The sequence below is a fragment of the Manacus vitellinus genome, unplaced genomic scaffold (assembly GCF_001715985.3).
Source record: "Manacus vitellinus isolate BGI_N305 unplaced genomic scaffold, ASM171598v3 scaffold_28_pilon, whole genome shotgun sequence".
Classification (NCBI taxonomy): domain Eukaryota; kingdom Metazoa; phylum Chordata; class Aves; order Passeriformes; family Pipridae; genus Manacus; species Manacus vitellinus.
The window spans coordinates 8,574,561-8,595,897 of NW_021940122.1; the positions used below are offsets into that span (position 1 = coordinate 8,574,561).

General features: G+C 37.5%; 1 protein-coding gene across 1 annotated transcript in view; it reads right to left on the bottom strand.

Annotated features, from left to right (window-relative positions):
- The window catches only part of SPAG17 (sperm associated antigen 17), an 87,859-nt gene that overhangs the window by 25,521 nt on the left and 41,001 nt on the right, over positions 1 to 21,337 (bottom strand). Inside the window, exons 18-26 of the mRNA XM_018074491.2 lie at positions 18,287 to 18,366; positions 16,545 to 16,627; positions 15,045 to 15,248; positions 13,812 to 13,923; positions 13,150 to 13,278; positions 11,080 to 11,193; positions 8,426 to 8,646; positions 4,389 to 4,509; positions 2,188 to 2,606 (exon numbers count right to left, since the gene is read on the bottom strand). Of these exons, the coding sequence (XP_017929980.2) occupies positions 2,188 to 2,606; positions 4,389 to 4,509; positions 8,426 to 8,646; positions 11,080 to 11,193; positions 13,150 to 13,278; positions 13,812 to 13,923; positions 15,045 to 15,248; positions 16,545 to 16,627; positions 18,287 to 18,366 (1,483 nt within the window). The remainder of the gene's footprint in view (positions 1 to 2,187; positions 2,607 to 4,388; positions 4,510 to 8,425; positions 8,647 to 11,079; positions 11,194 to 13,149; positions 13,279 to 13,811; positions 13,924 to 15,044; positions 15,249 to 16,544; positions 16,628 to 18,286; positions 18,367 to 21,337) is intronic.

Consider the following 21,337-nt stretch of genomic DNA (forward strand, 5'->3'; position numbering starts at 1 on the left):
AGTCTGTGTGAGGCCACACCAATGCTGAGCACAATGGGATGTTCCTCTCCCTCTCACTGGCTCATGATGCCGTGTTTGATGCTCCCCAGGACGTGGTTTGCCCTCTGGGCTGCCCGGGCACACACTGCTGACTCACATTGAACTGCTGCCCACCAACATCCCCAGGGCCTGCTCTGTGGGGCACTCTCTAGCCACTCCTCTCCTCATTTATACCTGTGCCTGGTGTTACTTGTCCCACTTGTAGGATCCAAAATTTGGACTTGTTAAATTTCATCACATTAGTCATTGCCCAAAGGAGTGCTAATTGCTGCAGTTCACATATGCAATTAATGTGGACTCTATTTAGCAACAAACAGGTGTAAAAATAAACAGTAAAGATTATTCTTTGACTAAATAGTCAAAGGTTAATGACTTTTTTTTTGGTAGCAGTGATAATGCATCTGTATTGACATATTGATCTGCACTAAGGTATTCCACATGCTTAGGACTAATGTTAATTTTTTAGCCATCAAGATAGCTAACAAAAGGAAGTCTTGGTTATTTATCTACTTATAGCTGTTTTCTGAGACATATTGTCCGTTACACTCAACCCTTGACATGCATGTTCTCTGTGTGTCAGATAAAGCCACCCTAACCATCCCTGAATTAATTTATAAATACAGTACAATGTAGAAAATAAATGGACAACACATAGAAACAACTCTTGAGATTATTACTGGAAGGAATTAACCATTCCTTCTTTTTTCAATGCTTATCATAAATAATATATTCTTGATGACTCACAGACATTAAGTTAATATTAAGAAGGAAGTACTCATAATCTGTTTATACAGAGACTACTCTAAAATCATGCTAGGCACATAAGATCTACATTTTTCTATGAGGAGATAGTATGTTGAGAATATATAGACATACAGGAGCTAGCTTCTTTGCATACTTCTAAAATGGTTATGTTTCTCAGAAATCCTGGCTGAATGATTTAGCATATAATGTAATGGTAACAAATGGAACAAATGGTAAGTAACTTATACTTGGAGTTGTGGTCTTGTGGTGGGGAGAAAAAAAAGTATTTTTCCCCCTGGAGTTAAAAAAAAATGGTAACCCCTGAGGGGGTGGAGTCGAAGGGCTGAGAGGGGTGAGAGGAGACCCCCTTGTGTGTATTGGAAAGAGATCCAACTACAACTGCTGCATTGAGGAGGAGAGACTGCTGCCCTGAAGGTGGAAAGGATCTTTCCTTCTTCCCTCCTGGACTTTTGTTGGAGGGAGAAGAGATTTGATCCAATGTAAATACTGATTTATCATAGGAGAGATAGTTAAGATTATGTATATGATGTATTATAATATTTATTTGTGTAGTGATTGTAATATAATTCCCTTCCCCCCATATTGAGTCTTGTGTTGTGTCTGGAAAACCCATCTCACACTGGGGTGAGATGTGGGAGGGGGGCTTGAACTCGGGAATTGGATTTTGGGGGTCTCAAACCACCACAGGTCTACTTAGACAGAAAAAAAATCCAAGAAATAAGGAATTATTTTGATACTTTCTGAATCAAAATAGATGACTCTTCATCTGTTTGCTAACTACATGTAGTGTCTTAGACTTTGAAAAAAAAGTGGCTTGTAGATTAATTACAGTATTTGTAAAGATGGTATCTAGCCTATAGCACCTAAAATGTACCAGAATTCTAGGCAACCTAAATATATGTAAACAAAGCAGGTACTTCGATATATAGGAACATAAAGTCTTTTTTTCCTGAAAATTTAGGATACCTAAAGGTGTCTGCAGGACTGAAGAACAGTTCAGGTCTTTTCTGGATCCCACATGACTGTTTAGACTGAAAAAATACATGGATATTTTCATATTGCCAAAAACCCCAAACTAATCCACACTTTGGATACTTAAGTCCAGGAATATAGTTCTCAAAACCCTATTCAGCAATTTCCTAATTCCAAAGTTGCCTAAAATCTTCATATGCCTAAAATTTTCATATTTAAACCTCCCTATGTGCCTTAAGTTCTGACACTGACCAAAGCAAAGAGCATTTTAGTCTTGATGTGGCTGCATAACTCAGTAGTTACTTCATTCCTTCATCTAAAAACTGGACACTTCTCTATTTCAGTAGATGAGCACACATTTAAGGGTAATAACACACACAAGCTGCTTACAATGAATTCTACTAAATATACCTGGGTAGATCCATCCATCAGGTACTTTACGACAGTTCCTTGACTAGTGATGACTCTTGACACCTCTTGTTCTATTTGCCTTGCCACAGGTGGATAAAGCTGAGAGTTCTTTACCTTTTGGGGATAACTCTGTCTAACCAGAATTTCCAGAGTAGGCTGCTTGGCCTTTTTTCTTTCAGTGTCTTTGTGCTCTATTTCACCTTCTGAAACCTCATGCTCCTTCTCTCCACTTTCCATAACCTCTTCCTCCTTTGCTTCATCTGCTTTGGCCTCGCTTTCCTTAACCTCTTCCTCCTTTGCTTCATCTGCTTTGGCCTCGTTTTCCTTAACCTCTTCCTCCTTTGCTTCATCTGTTTTGGCCTCACTTTCCTTTACCACCTCTTTCTCTGCTTCAGCGGTAGTGGCTTCATCTTTCAAATCTGAAAACAAACTTTGCATTACTTAATACTGCATAGCACACATTCAAACAGGGCTAAACAGCCAGCATCATGGTGTCTACAGAAGGTATGCAATTCCAGGTGAGTAAGACTAACCCTCCTTGGCTTACTTGGTCATCCACAGAATAAGAGACAGACTCCAAATTCAGAGAAAAATTCAAAACAGTCACCTACTCAGAAATTCTACATCCTCCTGTGAAGGTGGCTGTCTTTCCAAATGAAAACAAGGGAAATATGAAGATGGATTTATTATGGATGCTGAACTTTTGGAAGACTCACATTAGGTGAGAGGAATTTCTTAACTGCCATAAAGGTGAAAAAAAGTTACTGAGTTTCACCAAGTTTGAATTTGTATAGAAACCTAAGTTATATATTTTGTCTACTTGAACAAGTTAGTTTTTTAGCTTAAATTGTGGCAGAGTGTCGAATATACCAATAGGTATAATTATGGCAATTGTGTCAAGAGACTAAATGCATGTGTTTGTAATTCCTCTGTTCACCTCAATTATTCAGCATTTCATCTTATGCTCCTTGCCAAACTATGTATATTTGAAAACCCTCTATATGTTCTTTACTTCATACCAGATTAGTCAGAGCACATTTTCTGGGTTGTACAAATTTTTTGTACAGAGGTATTAAATCACATCTGTATGTGGCTGTATTTAAAACTGACTAGATGACAAAAAAAATCACATTTGTCTGCTTCAAAACCTAATGGCATGACTGAAAACACCCAAGATTTACTAGAGTTTACAGCATGCAAAAATTAACCTCATGCTGATTTTCAAAAACGGTAGAAAACAGAAGTATTGCAGAAGGACATGTTAGGCACAGATACCTCTAAGTATTTATATACCAAATCAGTCTGCTAAAGGAAATTCAGTAAGGGCAGAAAGGTTTATTATGAGTGTCTCCTGTCTATGTACTGGATGGCCTAAATCAAAGGACTTCTGTGAAATAATTCCTGTTTGAAACTGATTGTATCTTTTAGAAAGGCAACAAAAAACCTGATCGTAAAATATCCAGTAGCAGAGAGTCAATCGTAGCCTGGGTTAGTTTTGTTAATCATTCTTACCATTAATAAATGAGTATATCTTAAATCTAGTATAAAGTACTACTTTTCAGTTTCAAGCCCCTGAAAACTGTAATACTTTTATATGCCGTGTTTACAAGCTATCACCAAAATTCTCTTTCCTTGTACTTCCAGGCTGGCACCAGTTACCCCTTTGACCTTTTCTTTGGTCACTAAATTGTGTTCTCTGGTGAAATGAGCTCACTATAAGATACATCTTCTGATGCTTTAATCATTTTTGTCACTCTTCCCCAAAATATTAAAATTTTGTCTTGTGAACTTAAGTACATACACTTCCAAAGGAGGTGCAGATACAGATAACGTAACTATCTTCCTGTTATTACTCGAGATTCCTCAATATATATGCATTTATTAACTGCATTAGCTAATTTTTCTTTAGTATTCTATTCTACATGCATATTCAACTGATTATCCAACATGACTCGCAAGGGCATTTTAGGGTTACTGCTTCCCTGCCCTTAATCTTTTATGTCCAACAACTTGTGATGCTAGATTTTATATTTGTTTGAAAAAACCCCACACTATTTATGTTGCAAATACTATTAAAACAGACATTATGACAGACTTAGCATGTTAAAAAAATCATAGTTACATCTAAATCCGCTAATGAAGAAATAAATAGTTTTAACTTCTTTTAAATTCCTTACTTTGCAGTGGCTCAGAAAACTAACCTTCAAAGCTTTCACCAAGGAAACTTAATACAAGTCCATTGGGACAGGAGACATTCAAACTCGGAAAAGCAAGAACATCTGATATCTCTTGTATTTGGGGAGCTGGTTCTTCCATTTCTATCTACAGAATGAAACATGAATTAGTTTTACTCCACATTTTAAAAGAGTAAAGAAAAAAAATTAGACCACAGATTTCAGTTGTAACAATATATTGTTTAAAAAATGTGCTGTCTACCACTTATTTAACATTTTGAGTGTTTTTAGACTCTGAAGTGGAAACATTAGGTTATTTTATTTGATTATGTTCTCTTCTTTCATTCACCTTGAAGAACAACTCTTCCTAAGTTTATTCATTTTACTGAGTCATTTTGCTATCTTATGCATAGCATCAAGATGGGATGACAATAAATGGATAATGTGAAGCAGAAGAGTGTGAAATAATTACTGAAGTTGCATATCACCTATTTTACCCATAATCATTAAAAGGGCACAAAAGGTTAGCAGAGCTGTATTTCCAATCTGCTGCAAATACAGCACTGACTCAAGAAGGGGACAGGAAGGAAGGTTTGACAGTCAAAATGTGTAATTCTCTTTGCACTGCTCTGCAGTGGAAACTCTTCTGATGACTAGAAAAGATGAGGTTGACCTAAGGAATGTCTGAAAGCCCTGGAACATTTGTGAAAAAATACAACAACAGATTCTTAAATGTCATCCCCTCAAAAACCTATGTTACAATGGACTACACTATGCCAGCAGTCATAAGATGAAAACAGTTTTGGATTGCAGACAGAGGTCACAGAGAGAATTTGTCCTGGTATTACCCCATATACTTGCTTTTTAGGAATATAACTATAGGGGGGAAAAGGCAGATATTTTTCCATGCGTTTTTCAGCATAAAGAATGCCATACATTTGTAATTACTTTACATAATATTACTGGGTAATAAAGCCTACTCTCGATACCTTAAGACTGTAGTCACAGGATCATGAGGTAGAAGTCACAGAACAGGACACAAGTAACCCTCAGTTGTCATCTACTTCTCCTTGTTTTAATGGTAAAAAAACCAGAGAATTTCTAATGTAACGTATTAAAAAAAATTCCAGGGTTGGAGGTTTCCTGGTAAACTGTTCCAGTACTTTACCTTGATTAACCTTACTGACATTATTGTCCTGGTTAACTTGAATAAATATTAGAGAAAACTAGTTTACTTCTGATTATTTCTGCTGATTATATGGGCTAGCATAAGAGATGATGGTGTCCTTTTAGCTCTTTACAGAAGAAGGCTATTCTGTCTCTCAGCTCTAGATCAAACAAACCCAAACCAAGTCTTTTAAACTTTTCCCACCAGTCAAGTTTTCTAGACCTCTAATCCTCATGCTTTCCTTAAAACTCTCAGTGTGGCCCGTATTTTTCTTGCTGTGTAGTATCCGTAACTGGACACAATACTTCAACTGAGACCTTACCACACCTGAGTGGAAAATAACTTCACATATTTAGCAGGCTATACTCCCCTTTATTCACCTCAGTGTGGTCTTTGCCTTTCTCACAGGAAGATGGCATTGTTGACTTATGCATAGCCTGTGATCCATGGCAACTCTCAGACCTTTCGCTATAGAACTGTGCAGTGGGTTTCTGTGAATGGGTTTTAGTAGCGGGGAGGGGGGGGGTTACAGGGGAGGCTTCTGTCAGAAGCTGCTAGAAGCTTCCCTGTCCAGTGGAGCCAATGCCAGCTAGCTCCAGGATGGAATTCTTGCTGCTGGCCAAGGCCAAGTCAATCAGGAGTGATACTAATGTCTCCGTGATAACATACATAAGAACAGAAGGTTGTGGTGCAGAAAGAATTCCAGCCAGGGAAGAGCGGAGTGAGAACATGGTAACAACAATGTAGACACCAAGGTCAGTGCAGAAGGAGGGGCAGGAGGTGCTCCAGGCAGGGGAGCTGAGGCCCTGCAGCCCGTGGTGCAGACCATGGTGGAGCAGCTGTGCCCCTGCAGCCCATGGAGGACCATCGGGGTGCAGAGACCCACCTGCAGCCCCTGGAGGAGCCCGTGCTGGAGCAGGGGGATGCATGAAGGAGGTTGTGACACCGTGGGAGGCCCAAGATGGAGCAGGGTCCTGCCAGAGACTTGCAGCCCATGGAGAGGGAAGCCCACGCTGGAGCAGGTTTTTCCCGGGTAGGACTTGTGGCCCTGTGGGGGACCCATGCCGGTACAGCTCATCTGTGAAGGACTGCACCCCATGGAGGAGTGACCCACAGGACAGCAGTTTGGGAAGAACTATTGCCCATGGGATGGACTCGCCGGAGAGGTGCATCAAGGACTGTCTCCCATGGGAGGGACCCCACAGGAGCACGGGAAGGACTCCTCTCTTTGAGCAGTGGCAGAAACAACAGCTGACTGTAACCCCCATTTCCCGTCCACCTGCACTGCTGGGGGGGAGGAGGGAGAACATGGAAGGAAGGAGGGGTGGAGGGAAGGTGTTTTTAAGATTGTTTTATTTCTCACTCTTTGGCTCTTATCTTGTTAGTAACAAATTTAAATAATATCCCCACTTTGAGTCTGTTTTGCCCATCAAGGTAATCAGTAACTGACCTCTCCCAGCTGTAATCTCAACTCATGAATCCTTAGCTGGTTTTTCTTTTTTTTCTGTCCTCTGTTCAGTTGCAGAGAGAGAGTAAGAGAGTGGCTTTAGTGGGTACCTGGTATCTGGCCACGGTTAACCCACTACAAACTGACAGAACTGTTATCCATTCTGCAGATACATGTTCATTATTTATATGTAATTGTAGAACCTACCACTTTGATTCTTATTGAATTGCATTCCATTTTACAGACTGTGTCCATGTGAATTTATCAAGTCCGTTTTGGATTCTAATCCTGTTCTCCAAAATACTTGCAGACTCACAGACAGGTGCTGTACGCACTAGTATGGGAACTCTTTATCCAAAGTAATTCTAAACCAAATAGTTAAAAGCCTTTTGGCTTAGAAGTCCTCCTGACTGATTTTTAACGATAGGACTATTTGTTTCTATAGGTTTCATTTCTGCCACACAATTACTGTATGTTATACTGAGTGCTGGCAACTCCTTATATCACTTCCCATGCTCATGCTCTTTAAATAACTAGCTAGACTTTTGAAATTAGGTAAGAATCACTTTTTGTGGATATGCCCAGAATCCATGTTGAAACAAGAGGCACAGCATTACTCCATCCACTAGATATTAGATACTATTTCACAACAGAAATTCAGAATCTGCTTTTAAAATGTCATTCATCCTTTCCAAAACCTGCACTGTGACAGAAGTACTTCACTTACAGGCAAAAGTAACTTCCTCAAATTGCTGGTCCCTGGCTTGTTATTGGCTGCTAAGACCAAATTACAGAGCAAGGTTTTGAAAAACTGTCTCCACTAATTTACTGTTTGGTTAGACTTTCCAGCACAGGTTTTGGAAAGCACAGAAAAATTCTGCTTGTTTAAACTAAAAATTCAGCAGTTCTTGTGAGTGAGATATTAATAACCATTGAATGGTTTGGGTGGAAAGGACCTTAAAGACCATCACATTCCAACCTCCCTGCCATGGACAGGGACACCTTTCACTAGACCAGGTTGCTCAAAGCCCCATCCGACCTCGCCTTAAACACTTCCAGGGATGGGGCATCAACAACTTCTCTAGGTAACCTGTTCCAGTGCCTCACCAGCTCTCTCAATCTGTCTTTGCAGGAGAGGTGCTCCAGTCTTCTGATCATCTGCAGTGTAAGAGCTGTAACTGTAAAGCCAAAATTGACAAAAGTACGTGGACCATGGAAGACAGACTGCTTCACACCATGCAGTCATAAAGGCTAGCTTCATTAACAGCTGCCAATATGTACCATCTGAGAACAACTAAAAGATTAAAAGATATCCTTAGAAGCACCACAAACTGTTAGGAATTTGTAACGGCACAGCTCAAAGCCCTCTGAGAAGAATATATGCTTCTTTTACATAAGGTCATGTATTTGAATTTTTGTTTGTTTCTTTTCATTGGATAATTCTCTCACCTCTACTTCTTCTTGCTGTACCAGGTCATCAGATGATGAAGGGTCTATTTTGCTACGGTTTGCTTTCGTAGAAGGCTGAGATTTTCCTGACTTTTGTTTGTTGGACTTATCTTTTTTTCCCAAAGCTGGTGTAATGGGAGCCACTTCTGTCGGAATTATGGTCGGAATATGAACAGAAGGGATGTCCAGAATTCTTGCTAAGATATCACCGTTTTCATCATCTAAGGAAGGGAAAAGCAATTTTTTTAATGCAATTAAGTTTCATAAATGTAGATGGCCACATTTTATTTTTTAAAAAGATTTTGTACACTAAATTTTACCTTAGAAATAATAACCTCATTGGGGGAGTTTATTATTTCAGATAGAGAGACTGAATATATAAAACTGTTTAGAAAATCTTTCCACTGACTGACAATTTATTAGCCTAAAAGACATCTTGAAACTATTGTTTCTCACAAGTTGTCACTTGGTCATCACCTCAAAAATAAAAAAATGCAAGTTTAAAAATACCCTTTTACATCCAGAATACTTAGATGGAAACATTCTGAGTCTAGTATCTAGTAACTGATGGCTGTTGTTATGCTTTATCATGGGCTGATCCAGCACTGACTGACTCCAGCAACCTTGCACTACATACATCTATTTTGCTATAATTATTCAGAAAGATTCTGATGATCTAGACTTAGTAAGACTCTTGCAATTCTTAAAGGTCAAGCATTAGAACAGCCTGCTAACCACACTAACAAGAAGTAATCATGTCACCTTTCAAAATAGTTTCTTGAGTAAAACATTTTTGTTTCAACTAACTGACACTTTTCTTTAACCAGCCTTCGTGTTCGCTTTCAGATAACACTACTTCCCAGAGTGTTAAATTTAGGAACAGAGGCTGTTACAGGCTCTTGATCTCTTAAGAAATGTCACCTACTTCTTTACTCTGGTTGCTCTGAAAAACGAGAACATGGTATCTGAGGGTAACAGTGAAAAAAAGTGGATTATCAAGACTGAAAGTGTCTTTAGAAAAACTTGAGAGAGATGGTAAATTCCAGAGGCCAGTTTGACTAAGGAAGGCTTCCTTCCTTTTGCACGCACATTCAGATTTCTAGCACTTGGAATTGTGCTCTTTTAATTTTCTCAAGGCACAAAGAACAAGTGCAGAGGTTCTACAGTACCCAGAATTGAAAGCCCTGCAAGTGCTCAAGTGGCACCAGATTGACAAAGAGATGAGGGGCTTATTTCTAACTGGAATGTAAGGTGGTCTGAAGCTAAATTTTCGTAATGCTAGAGAAAACAAAGAATAATTCAGAACTTAAAGAAATTAATTTAACTAAGAAATAAAAAAGATGCAAAAAGTTGGAAAAACAGCTTGAGGCCTTTTGTCACCTTAGGTTCCCTGAGAGGAAGATGAAACACATAAAAAGTAAAAAAAAGTAAGAAAAGTGAGAGTTAAAGAGGTTCCAGAAAACTATTTCAGTACTGCAGGGAAAAAGAGTAGTTTCCACCCAATTCAACCAACCAGTGGAGAGAAACTACAGAATTCATGGTATACCATTTGGCATTAGTGATGGATGGCATGTGAGAATTATCTAAGACAGAACATTTCTGGTCAGTATTATTCTCAGCACTTACGATACAAAGACCCAGGGGAATTTGGTATAAGCAAGTGATCATAGAAAAACTCCAAGCAATCAAAGAATGTCAGTTATCAGTGCTCTAAAGCTCAACATAGCAAGGATTATTCTAATGTAGTATAGGGTGATTATGGCAGATATGAAAAAGCCTAAACATCACACCTGACATGTAGGTGTTTAATTAGACATGTCTCTCTTTTATGTCAAAATCCAAGTTTTGCGGTCCACTACATTGTGAATGTTCTCTTGGCCCAAGTTTAAAATGTCTTTTTTTAGTAATTAATTTGTAAAATATATTTAAATAATTAAAACTGAGTGTACAGTTGAATGGTTTGCCACAGTCCACACAAAGATGCATTTAATTAAATGTTTTCATATTTTAAGAGCTGAAAACTTCTGAGATTCTTTTCTGATCAGAGAAGGGTTTCACTTTTACCCATATAATGGTTTCAGTGGTCTTTCAAATGTAATGGAAACAAAAAGCTCTTGGTAAAAGCAGCCGCTATTTTCACTGCGGTTTTCTGAAGCAATTGCTTCCAGTTGCTGAATGTGTTTATTGAAAGGCTGAGAGAAATCCCTCATTATGTCTGCACAACTGTAACTTAAAGTCCAACTCCTAAAGTAAAATGAAAGTTCCATAATCACCTATATAAGTTTACAAAAATATTATTTCTTGGAAAACCAAGAAGACTCCTCAGCAAATCACATTTTCTTTGGCTCAAATTAATTGGCTGATTTTGCTGGGCTACTTAATAACAATACTTGCAAGTTTCTCCCTGCACTGCTCTGTTTTCACAGCAAGCAAAAATGCATGGAAAACTCCTTCCATTTTGAAAATTGAATCACAGAATATTCTTGACAATGTAATCTCAAGCCTTGCTGAAAATTCCCTACCACGTAGTAACAGCCGCTCAGAAAGGCAGAATTGCATACAACAAATTATTTTGTTAAGGAGTGCATGAGGAAAAAAAAGAAAAAAAATCCCGCTATGGTTCTCAAATATCGTCTTCTATTTGCTTACTTTACCTGCTGTCTTCCCTGTAGGTCCATAATAGCTTAGGGACAGCTGGATTCCATTTTCCAAGGTGGCTGAAAAAGATCCAAACTTGCTCACAGCTTTCTTTTGATTTTTTATTTTTCCTTTAATAAAAAAAAAAATATTAAAGACAGCAATGCACACCAGAACCACCTGACCTGCAAACCAATGGCTGATGTGAACAGTGGAACCTCAATGTGGATGACTAACCTGTAAAACAGACTAATTAGGACGGGGAAAACTATCATTCCATTCATAGGGTAGTATATAATAGTAATTTTTGTACAACACATCTGTAGGTTTTTTAATCTAGGAATAGCATTCTAATTAGCTAGGTGCATGAAAACAGTTTAAAAGCAACAACTAGTGAAAAGTCATACTGAACTTAAGCAGTGAAAGAACTTCAAGTTATGGATCCTTGTTTCTTGGCTGACAAGAATGCTAAACTGTTAATTTCTGTCACATGTGGCCTATGAACTAATAAAAGTGACTGTCTCTCACATATTGTCACAGGAACAGGACCTGGACTTCAATGATCCACGTGGATCCCTTCAAATTCAGGATATTCTGATTCTATGACTGTACTTTGAGGATAAAGCAAAACAAAGGACAAGAGTTGAGAAATTAGATCCAAAGACGTATCTGGCATTTGTAAAAGTGGACCAGGAGACAAGCTCACTTAGAGGTGCAGACCATGATGTCATGTGATGAGTACGTTATTCATGAAAATCACATAAACTATGCAAGAACATCTCCCAGACACTGGATCCTACCTTGCCTCTAGTTCAACTCCTACTGCCTTAAAGAAACGTTCTGTTGGTAAGAAGAAAACCTTGGGATTTCCCATATGGGGAACAGCTTCTTAAAACTGTGAGGAGCAGCAGAGAATACTACAAAAGAAGGTTAGGGTAGGCACCTAACACCTAGCCATCTCCCAATCCCATCAACATGGCAAACATCCTGAGACCTTGTCTGCTCCTATTTGTTGTCTGTCATTGCAATGCTCACTGGTGAACACCACCTGCAGATGCAGTTTTGGCATTTTGACTGCTTTGAAAGCTTACGTTGTACTATCCAGACACTGCCAAGTATCAGACTGCACTGATTCTTCTCTTCCTCACTGCCTTCCTATAAGGTGCTCCTGTTTACACATGAGGAAAGCCTCTCTCACTCATGACAAGTGAATACAACTTGCCTCAGTTACTTGCAGAGTGGTGATCACCGATACCCTTTGTCAGACCCCAGAATGATATAGGTCAACTTTCAGAAGGGCAGACAAAAAGCACCTCATCTGTGGAACGGATGCAAATTTTCTATTCGGACAACCTACAGTTACATTGCTGGTGGCAGCTGAAGCCAAGGGGAGGAGCAAGAGCAGGATGCTTTCTGACACTGATGAAGATTAGAAGAGGTAATACGCCTACCAAAAGTTATACTTTTCTAATACTCCTCAGTTGGGTGACAGCAATTCCATAATGCTTTTGGCAAACATACACACAAATTGTTACAGACTGGCTTCCTTCTTGGAAATGCTCTCACCTGGGTTCAGAAAGGATTTGGATTCAATGCTTTCTGAGTGTTAGCAATATGTCAACCAACAGCGGAAGCTACTGGACTGCAGAAAGATCTGTTTTCACAGCAAGGTCTTGAGGAGGCCCTAATGTCATGGTCATCTGACCCACAAAAGGAAGTCCTGTTCAAAAGGGGACCTTTTTAGGGCAGACATTTACTTTGGTCACAATGAACAGGATTCAGTTTGCCTTCCCAGGCCTAATGAGTCCTCCACTAAAGAAGAAAATTATTTTCTTAAAGAATGGTGACTCTTCATTGATTTCCTTGCTTTGGAAAAGAAACCGGTTTGCACAGTTGCTTGACCTTCACTGTGCTTCTACATCTTGCTAAAGTCTCTCTATACAGTACTTAAGTCAGTCAACTGGATTTTTATGGAATGCTGATTTTTCTTACTTTCTGCCATTTTCTGTTAGTTGATAATTTTTGTATCAAATTACTAAATATGTCAAACTAGTAATTTTTTATATCAGTGATGTCAATTCACTGACCTGATCCAATTTTCTCTTCTTCATTAATTTCTTGCACTTCAGCTTCTTCCAAGTTTTTCTTGGGATCTGTGATATGAATGAAGAAATTGTGGTTGTCTTTTATCACTTTCACCTTTACCAAAGTTAGACCTGTAAAGCAATGGAATACTATTATTGGTCCCATCAGGCCTCAGAACTTACCTGCACCCAAATAAACCCTGTACCTGCAACTTTAAAGAACACCAAAAAAGAAAATTGCTCAGAACTGGACCGAACCACTTAGTAGAAGACCAAGATGACAAAAAGTAAGGTTTTCTCAGTTTAGACTAAATATTACAAAAATCCTGACAATTAGATCTTAGAGGCTTCAGAAGAATCTGTTTTTTAGATTTATTGCATTTGACTAGAAAAATAATTGGAACATTCCTGAATTATCATGCCTTGGTTGCCACTGAACAGATAAATATGAACTGATTTTTCTCCATTTCTACTTTTCTGGAATTTTATCTATCAACTGCTAACCTACTACAGGAAAATATAAAGATTAATAGTGATAGATGTTAATATGGAATTTCTTTAACTGAATTTCTACTACTGAGACATGAAAAAGCATTTATGGATTAAGAAACTATGCCATCAGTTAGCACTGAGTCAAAGCAAAGCATGAAGAATTAAAGAATCACCTTTTACAAACTCTATCTTCTCTACTTGAATCTGTCCTCCATCGGATGGGAAGAGATATTGATTGGTTCCTGATATTTGAATTACATCCTCCCCTGTATTGTAGCCATGAAACTGGAAAAACAAGTTTTAGATTATCTATAAATGAGAAAAGAAGGGCAGAACCCATGGAAGAGGTAAATGCAGGCCAGATCATCAGGATCACACTTTTCTGCTCAACATTTTTTGCTTAGATGTTTAACTAATGTAATAACAACTTTAGCAAATACCTAGCATGCTATTCTCATATCCCAAAAATTTCTCAGTTATTAACAAAGTAACTTGTTACACATGAGAGCAGAATCTGATCCTTCAGTATCATGGAGCCATCACGAAAACTGAAGAGTAGCAAGTAGACTGGTGGATTAACATAGTGTGAGAGAAAGAATAATTCCAGTCAAGCACAAAGAGATAAAGTACAATGGCATGGGATCGCATGAAGGGCAGGTAATGATTCAGCTTTCTACCCTCTAGATTTTGAAATTCAGACACTGTAAATCTAATTAGATTGCTATGCCTTCCAAAGTGCCACAAGTCAGCAAAAATTATGTGAGTGTACTCAAATAAGTTCAGATAGCAATGTCATCTGAGTTCAAAGTCTGTGCTTAAGCAAATTTAAGACTAAAGTATATCAATCTATGCAAGTTTTGGATGCAAGACTTAGACTATGCAAATATGAGGTGGTGCAAACTGCCTTAAAACTGTTTGGACAAAACTACTCATGAGTTCCCTCTGTTAGTGTAACAGATAGATTAGCTTGTATTATGGCACTTTAAGAATATGAATTTTGAAAGATGAAATAGAAGAAACGGTGAACTCCTTTTACTTAATCTCCAATGTGGACAGTCAAAATTTCAAGTAGGTCTAGCAGTCCCCTAATAGAGGAGATAGGACAAGTCCTTATGCTCCCCTTTTCTATTCCCACAAACCCCACATTTGTAGGTAAGACTGATCCTATAAACATATTTTCCACGGGCACAAAAACACAATCAACTTATGTTTGTATTCATGTCATATGCATTAAAAAAAAGTAAATAATCTTAAATATCAAAAACAATGAAGTGAAACAAAACACAGATAGGCTTAATTTGCCCTGAACTTGAATTTCACAATAGATAATAGCTTTGGTGTAATATTGACTGTCTATACAAATAGTTAGCACTTTTCTAATGTGGTGCAATAATACAAGTCCTTACCTTATAAACTTTCTCAGAACATGGTTCTGGAATGCTGTGATCCTCCTGAAGTTCAGAGGCTTCTGTTGGCTCATTTTCAGACTTCTCTTTGGAATCTTTACACTCTCCATCTATTATCTCCTGTCCTTTCTTTTTACTTCCCAAATTTTCTGTCTTTCCTTTTTCTTCTTCCTCTCGTAAGCGGTCCTGCTCCTTCTTCCAAGCCTATATTCAATGTTAGCAATTAAGAAGAACTCTGGTTCTCTCTGATATGTGCATGCTGGAAAGAGTACAAGCAAACAACCTCAAAGGAAACAATGTTCTAAGTCACTCGAAGACATGTTTTCCAAACGTGTCTTACAAACGTACCTTACAATATTATGCACTATATTTTGCACAAAATCACTGACTCATTCAACTGACAAGAGCAGTCATTGTTGACTACAGGAGATGAATCACATGATTATTTGTATCTTACACAATTAGCCATAAAAGGATGACTTTGTTGTACACTTGTCCACAATGTTTATCACCAAATCACAATGCATCACTGGTATTAGTTTATTCCCAAAATGCAACTGCGAGATAAAATGATTTTATTCTTTTACAGAAAGAAGAATGAGGTATGCATGCCAAAATTATCAACTTGTATTAGGAAGACATCTGAGATTTTCTGGACTATTTTGGGCTTTGTAGCACTTTATAGTCTAAGCATACCAAAGCACAAGCATTTCTGTGGAAGAAATGGCAAGCATTCAGAGTTACAAATTAGGGATTAGCCTAATTTGAGCGATGCCAGTTCAAGTTGAGTAGCCAGGAATTGGTTAATGCCATTTCATATCTACATTCCAGTACTTTAAGTGGACAACATTACACACTGTAAAAAAGATGAGACATGCTATACCTATGAGGAGTCAAAAAAAAGAGGGACTACAACATCAGTAAATCTAGATTTGTGCAGATTAATGGATAATGCCAGTGCTAAGCCTTAAAAAAATGTGTGCTTAACTTCTACATCAACCAGAAACTTACTTTGTAAACCTGGGCAAGTCAATTAATCTGTAGTGCATGGTCATGAACTACATCTATAACATGGGATTCTCTGTCATAAGGGAATTCTGAGGTACTGTATTTACATTCCCTAATTTCAAAGAGCTGTAGACAGTGAAAGTGGGAGTGGGGTACACACATACTTTCATGAATCTGGATTTATCTTTTCATACCTTTCCAATCTGAAAACTTAAAGAATAGTAGGATATTATTCATAACTCTTATTTCCAGTATTGCAATTATGAATTGCTTTTGGAATGTCTAGTCTAACTCCGAGCAGTCTTCCCTTAAGAAAATAACATAACTCACAATGAATAAGGAATAAATTAAAGAAAATAACATATACAAAAAATAGCCAAGAGCAGAAAAACTAAGAGAACTCAGTCAACCCTATGTAAGAACAAAGGCTTACCTTCATAAGAAAGCAGTGCATTTTAGTCCATTTCAGAAACATATATATTTTTGCCTCACCTTTAAAGAACCTTCTCTGATAATGGGACTTTCTCCATTGTTGGATTGAGATTCTCTTATGCTCTCAGGTCCTGATGTTCTGCCTTTGAGAAATGAAAGGGAAAATAAGTGAGGTTATAAATATATGAAAATGCAATAATTTTTAAAAATGGGAAGATAAAAATAAAAGATGTGCAAGTAAATAAAAAATGCAGATTTCGAAATACTAAAAGTATACAAGTTAAATAAAGAAAATGTTAAATATTTTTAGAAGTAAAACAGAAAGTCTGTTTAGGTAAGAAGAAACTTACCTGACAACTAATATTACTTGATTGTCACAATTGAGGACCAAATATGCTAAACAGTATATTAACATATTTAAAGACTGACTCTGCTTCTTGCTGTTGAAGGCTTTGCTCCTGTAACAAGTTTGCATGTTTATTTTTTAACTGAGCCAGAACAAGTTCAATACCAGAGTCATAGATATTATGACCTTTTAAGACAAAAAAGTGAATAAATGCTGTCTGAACCTTCAAACTTTCACTAAAGAAAAAACATATCCCTTGTTTACTATTATGGCTTTATAGCATCTAGTACTTATGAAAAGGGTATCTTCTACGAGTGTAGTTTCATAGTATGCTTGGATACCCAATATTTACCTTCTAGAAAAGATAAAGTCCCCTATCAGAAACTTACTTTATATTATAAAGTAGAAATTGCAGTGTGGGTTACAGCAGTGTCAGTGAAACTGAAAACACCCAAAGACACTGTTGCCCATCGCATGTTCCAGCTAGAGGTGATTATTTTCTTTCAGCAAGTGAGCTACTCTATGAATTATATCTGTCATGAGGCACCATATGGGCAAGATTCAATCTAGCTCCTGTGACAGCTAGATACCTACAAATTATGATATAGAAGTCATAACTGTCCTTTTAGTTTCCAAACTATAATCAGAGGTGTTAATTGGGCTGAGGAGTAACGTTTCTATTTTTGTAAATGCTAACTGCTAGTACTGGAAGGTTTCAAAGTGCATTCTCAAAAAAGGTAAATAAAGCAAAGGTGAAACATCAATAAATAACTGTTAATATAATTTAGATACACAAATGAACAAATTTGACAAAAGTTCTTTTTTCTTAATAGGGGTTTTCAGATTTTGCTGTCTACTGAACAGTTACTGTATGAACTGCTTACAATTCTCACAACCCAAAATGTTGCCTGTAATTCAAGTTTGCTCTGCAGGTCTAGTCAATTCCAGTTTTAGCTCTTAGCCCACAGCTTCTGACTTCCAGCTTTTATCCTGCCCTTTAAAAAAGAATTTTCCTGAACCATGTTGCCAGCTTTCACTACTGCTCATCTCTTCATGTGTTCAGTGATCTCAACACAGATTCATATTTGTATGTAATCTTTAAAGTAATTTCATTAGATAAGCACAACTATTGTAAATGTAAATTGATACTAGAGGTGTCAGTTTTCAGAACAGAGAATGATGCAGAACATACAAATACATGCATTTAATTAATTCCAAAACATATTTATGCCTTTATAGATGTCAAAACAAGGTCATCCTAGGAAAAAATATACACAGTTCTGCTCTGAATAGATTTGGGCCTCAGCACTTAAAGTGAAAAATTAATTTTCTAGAATAAAAAGATACCCACTTTTGGCTTTCTTAGTACAGCCAGTTTTTTTGACAGCACATGCAGACAGTTCAAAAGGGCCTTCTACCATGGCTTTTTCCAAATTAAAAGACTCTGTTTCCTTACCCATCTTCTCTTCTTGGTATTTAGCTTCTTCCTCTCTCACCCAGTCCTCAATTGAGTTAGCCACCAGCTCGAGATAATTCCTGAAAATCAGAATATCCCTCTATTTAACATAATACAGTTTTTGCTAATATGATTTCAGGTCAAACAAGACCACTTGGCTTCTCAGTTTCTTATACAAGTGAGAAAGAAGGTTCTCTCTCTTTGAGAGGGTTTCTCTCTGTTTTTACAGGAACTGGTACTTTTGCACCTGGCTGGTATTTGCTTAATATCTGTTATATTTGGAATTTTGGTTATCCTTTCTGCAAAGAGATATTAGAAACTTGTCTTCCAAAGAATACCTGCTCCTAAAGAAAAATCCAGGAAATCACAAAACATAAAGACAGTCAGTTTCAGAAAGGTTCAGACTCATTCTCCTCACTGTTTTGCCACCAGAATAATTTATTTTCTTAGTTGCTCTTGATTAATATTGTCTTTTAGAATACACTTCATTTGTTTGTTCAGAAATTGAGGTGTTATTGTACTTAATTCCTAGCTCTTCTTTATGGTGTGACAAGACAGGTGTTTGGAAATTGTCATCCAAACCCAGATTAGAGAATCGGTGCACCATGACCTGGTATAAATTAAGAATATTCACAATTAACAATTAAATTGAAGTGAGAACTGAATGATCCAGAGTTTGCAGTTGGTATCTGCTGTTACATTGTCTCATTTTCCAAAGGTGTCTGAAATGACTGCTAAATTAGTTCATTGTGAAAAACTGCTTTCAAGGTAGGAGGAAGCCTGGAAGTCTTATATGCAGTTGCCACTCAACCCCTCATTTGGAGGGTTACCATAATTCTTTAAAGTAAAATTCTTCATATGTGCAAAATTAAAATGGGGATTTTGAAGAATGTATCACATTCAGTTGTTGCGTCTTCGTGATACTTTGCATTTATAAGTCTGAGATTATTCAATTGTACTCAAAAGCTCTATATGGAGTACAGGTTTTGGTTATGAATATGCAGACAACACAATCAATTTGTGACCTCATGACCATTTCAAAGTTCTTGTTACATCATTACACTGTATGTACGAGAGAATTAATATGTAGGTCATGTACACAGACTGGAGATGTATACAGTTCATGTACAGCTTCAAGATACACAAGTCTCTCCCAGCTTCTGCAGTGTAGGTGGAGCCTGCTTTGGGAAACTTGCATGGAGAAACTGTTGATCATATATATCATACTCAGTTGGGACAAGGTTACTCTGCTTGTATCTGAAGAAAAATGTACAAGCCATAAAAACCCATGGTGTTGAAAACAAAAGGCAAAACTAGTCTGGAACATAGAGTTGCCAGTACTGGAATAACTGGAAGATGAATATATGTTATAAATAAAAAGAGATTATTCGCGTGGAAAATATTTTAGGGTAATGAAACAGTCATTCAAAGTCTAAAATACACATTCTATTAATATGTATTCTGATGCCCCTACTGCCAATGTCTGACTCAGAACCATTTCTCAGAAAGGATTATTCTTTTCCAGTAACTTGCATAATGTGTTTACTATGAAAGAGTAAATAAATGCCATTAACTCTGCGCAAAAATTAGTTTTGATAATGCCTGAATTCACTTGGCTTCCTGACAGAGTGGCCACTTATCCTAACCAGAGTTAAAATGTTTTATATACACACATCACTGCAGGTGCACGTGTCCATGCCTTTGCATTCCCTTAGTCAGTAGCATCCATTGAATTTCATATGCAGCCTCCTGCTGCCTACCCTTTAAAAGGTATAATTTCTGAGTTTTTGGATGTTCTACATGAACCACAGGACCTGATATCCATAAAGAAGGAAGGTAACTGGGGTCTCCAGGAACAAAAGCTGCTGCAACGTGAGAAATTTAATTTCCCCCTTGTATGAGAATTTCCTGTGACAGAACTCACTGTAATCAAAATGAAATTATTCTGTGATTCTGTAACCAACTGATTAGCAGGTAACAGAAGTATATTCCAGATAGCAACTATGAAACGACCCTACAAAGTTGGTCTGTGGTCTATAAGATGTCACAATAAAGAAGCAACAAGTAAACACAGATAGAGAATTCCTATCAGAGAGATTGTCAAGTACAGCATCTGTTATGCATTTGTAACTCTCCTGTGGTAACATTGTGACTCTTAAATAAATTAGAATGATAGTAATTTTAATAAATTAAAAACCAATAAATTGATAGTAAACTCACCAGGAGTCAGTTATTTCATACAAAGGTAAAAGCCAGTAACCACTTAATGAGTGGGATTTGTGCCAGTTTCTGGCAACTCAGCAGGATCTGGAAGCTAATTGCAGGCAACAGCTTGAAGCACTCCAGGTATTTAAAGACTGTCTTCCACAGAAGTGTTATGTTGCCTGGAAACATACACTAGCAATTATTTATGATACTTTGTCTGGAAATCTAAAATTACCTTTAGCAAAAAGGCTGAATAAGTCCTGAAAATGTGCTGGTTATTTTGCAGAGAATTGGCAGGTACTGATGCCACGTAACAGAACTGAAAGAGGGCCTACAGCTCCTCAAAGATTCTAAGTAGCTTACACAGCAGTGATGTTGAATACTTCTATGAAACAAAAGCAAAGGTAAACCTTCTTGCAGCTTTCATGTCATTTTCTTTAGGAACTCCTTGCTGCTTTGAAAAAGAACCTGATGAATTGTCACTGGACAAAGATGTTTCTGCCCCAAGTAGAAACAATCTTTAATGTCTAAGCCTTGCTTCCAGTGAATGTGGAAGAGTAAGAAGAAGGAAACATACAGCTACTGTATTATAATGCATCTACCAGAGAACATGCTTCATTCCTTCTTTGGGTGCAAAATTAGCAACTTTTTTTTGGCATGTATCAAGAGCTCCTTGCATTTCTTAGTTGGCCTTGAACTATTTCAACGTCCTGTCAAAGGGGACCAGCCAATCTGCTCTACAACCTTGCAAATGAACAGTTTTTGTTTCAGGGAGAAATGCTTCCAGAGGAAGTCTGGTACATCCCTACCTGCTTCTACAGACAACACAACAACAATATGCTGTTG